The following is a 2,849-nucleotide window of genomic DNA, read 5'->3' on the forward strand; positions in this document are numbered from 1 at the left end:
GGGGGGCGGCGGGGTGCTGGGCGGTCGGTGCGGAAACGTGGCACGGCGCTTCCCTGGGTCGCTGCCTTCCGTTTTATAATGCCGGTTTTTACCCGGGCGTTCACGGGAGTGGATGTGGTGGCTGGGGTGGAGTAGGCAGAGGGTTAAACAGAGCCACTCGGTGTCACCAGGAAAAAGAGAAATCGTACACAGGCTTGACCGGTTGTGTTCCTTCAAAAAAAAAGAGCCGTGAAATACCGAATAAACACAGGAGCACGGGAAGGCTGGAGTACTGAGGCCGAAGGGTCCGTATGCCCCAATATCCCATCTCCAGCTGTAGCCAGAGGCAGATGCTACCGGAAAAACGGTGTAAGAAAGAGGGCAAGCGCACAGTGAGCCGCCTCCTCCAGTACCTTCCCTGTCTCCTGCTCAGACGCGTAGGGGCTAAGCAGTGAGACCAGGCAGTAATACATTAACTTTTCTCAAAAGCCAGGTCTAATATCGCAAAGGCATTCATCCTAGCAGGTATTTCTGCCTTCGGGATCTGATCTGTGCTACATTCTCCATCCTCAATTAATTCCCAGTGTCCTAGCACCTCTGCTGCTCTCTAGCCTTCAAAGCAGTTAGTTGCCTCTGCGAATCGTATCCCCTGTCGGCTTGTAAGAAATGCTGAGAAATTTCAATGACTGAAAAATCAAAAGGCTTGTCTAATACAACAGCACCCTCTTCCAAACACACTGACATTGTAATGTTTAAACAGCTGCATTGTACCGTGCAAAAGCTCTGTCAAGCCGCAGAGCAGCCAGCATGATCTAAACCTTTAGAAAGAGAGGATAAATATTTCTGATTTCCACCCCGAGAGCTTGTGAATTGTCCAGGCCCCTTCCATCTAATAATCAAAACTGACTGTGAAGTGAAATAACCTGAAAAAGTTCTGGTTTCTCCGAGAGAAAAAAAAAATGGAAAACGAGTCACAAACGCATGAACATCTGGAGATGACTAAAAACACAGAGGACTTCTGGATCGAAGATACATGATAGTGTATCCAGTAGGCGAAGAGCAAAATTATCACTGATGTCCACAATGCAGCTGCCTGTTGTACATACTTTCCTAAGTGGCTGCAGCCAAAGTTCACAGAACTAACGTGAAATTTAGGAGTTAAAAGTCATTTTAACAATTCTTTTCTGTAATAGTGTCCTACTGCTAGGGAAAGGGCAAAGCCATCCAGAGTTATTGTTTAGCAACCAGTTCAGTGATATAGTTTCTTCTCATTCCCTGTATTTAAAAAAGAGAAGAGGAGAGAGCAGGAGCATTTGGTGCAACAGGTCAAGTTACTGCCGCACTCTGTCTCCAGAGCCAGGTCCCTGTGAAATAAAGGTTCAGGATGCTGCTGCTGTTTGGGTCGAACTTGTAAAAGATGTCTGCAACATAATACAACCTAAACGCGATATAAAACTTCCAGCTCTGTATTTCTGCCACGTAAGGGCCTCTGCTAACTCTCAGTGATGTCACCTCAAGTTTTGCTCATGACTTCCATGGGCTTTAAATCAGGCATGAAGAGTGGTGGTGAAAATCCATCTCCCCCTTGGCCCCAGGTGGGAGCAGGCTGCTGGCGCGCAGCCGGCGCAGGGACAAACCCGGGACTTCTCCCACTCTGTAGTGCTTTGCCATTCCAAGTTGTCACATTTTGAAGCCCTGTTTTCTTGATGCCTGTTACAAACTGTAACATTATTTCTTTCTCCTCATTTTTGGGTTTTTGTTGTGTTGTTCTTTTTTCTTGGTGGTAGGCAAAACGAAGATAATGAAGAATTTTTGCCAACTGGAGAAACCTCCATAGACTCCTACCCAAACTGGTTAAAATTCCACATTGGCATTAATCGGTACGAGTTGTATTCCAGACATAATCCTGCAATTGAGGCTTTACTACAAGACCTGGTCTCCCAAAAGATAACCAGTGTTGGTATGTTTGGATATATATCATTTTTTATGATTATTTGCTCATTGTTCAGGATCTTATTGCTGTTTGAATATTAATGAATATTTTGCATGGCTTCTCTCCTACAACATTGCTTCCTGACTTCTGCGCTCATTTTCCCTGTTAAACATAAAGAGATATCGCCAGCTCTGTATTACCTGAATAATTGAAAAGTCTGCCAGCAAGGCAAACCCCATTCGTTTCAGAGATCTTTTAGTCACAATCAGGCTGAAAGTGCCCTATTCGGTTATTTAAAATAAATATGATAATAAAAAAAAGGATGGCAAAAAGCAGATAGCATCTTGCACGAGCTAGATTTGTATTATTAGCCGATTGTTATAAAAAAGGCTGTGTCTGGCAGCGCTCATCTTCCTGAGGAAGGAGGGAGGTGGCTGACCTGCAGCGCTGGCTGTGGGAGCATCCGCCGCCGCGGGGCTCTGCGGCTCGGCGGAGCTGCAGCTTCCCCGGGCATGGCGCAGGGAGCTCCAGGCAAGCCAGCCTCCTGCTGAGCAGAGTTCAGCTCTGTTTATTCTGCTTGTAAATCAACAACGGAGATGTGCCCGTGTCAACCTTTGGCTCTGGTTAAACAAGGTGACACAGTTCGGGGCTTTTCTCCAGGGCTGTTTAATGACAACATGTGTCTTCTTGAATTTATCTGTGTAGCTGCACGGGGAAAAAAAACCACAACCCCAAACAAAAGCCTTGGGATACTAAACAAATGCACACCCCGTGGTTTCCAGAGGTAGAGAGCTGCAGCACAGCCAGCGGTTTCCATCGGCCGCGCAGAAAATGAAGTCACTTGCGCTGACCACAAAGTTGCTAAGTCCGTTTCAGAGGGATGAAATAGCAGGAGCTCTGTAAAAGTGCTGATGGTGTGTCGGCACCGTGGGATGAG

The 2,849-nt window shown here is 46.5% G+C and overlaps 1 protein-coding gene across 1 annotated transcript in view; it reads left to right on the forward strand.

The window, feature by feature from the left end:
• FAM20C (family with sequence similarity 20, member C) overlaps positions 1 to 2,849 on the forward strand; it is a 62,253-nt gene that overhangs the window by 626 nt on the left and 58,778 nt on the right. Inside the window, exon 2 of the mRNA XM_009320056.1 lies at positions 1,767 to 1,939. Coding sequence (XP_009318331.1) covers positions 1,767 to 1,939 — 173 coding nt within the window. The remainder of the gene's footprint in view (positions 1 to 1,766; positions 1,940 to 2,849) is intronic.

Source organism: Pygoscelis adeliae, unplaced genomic scaffold (assembly GCF_000699105.1).
Source record: "Pygoscelis adeliae isolate BGI_AS28 unplaced genomic scaffold, ASM69910v1 Scaffold242, whole genome shotgun sequence".
NCBI classification, from domain to species: Eukaryota; Metazoa; Chordata; class Aves; order Sphenisciformes; family Spheniscidae; genus Pygoscelis; species Pygoscelis adeliae.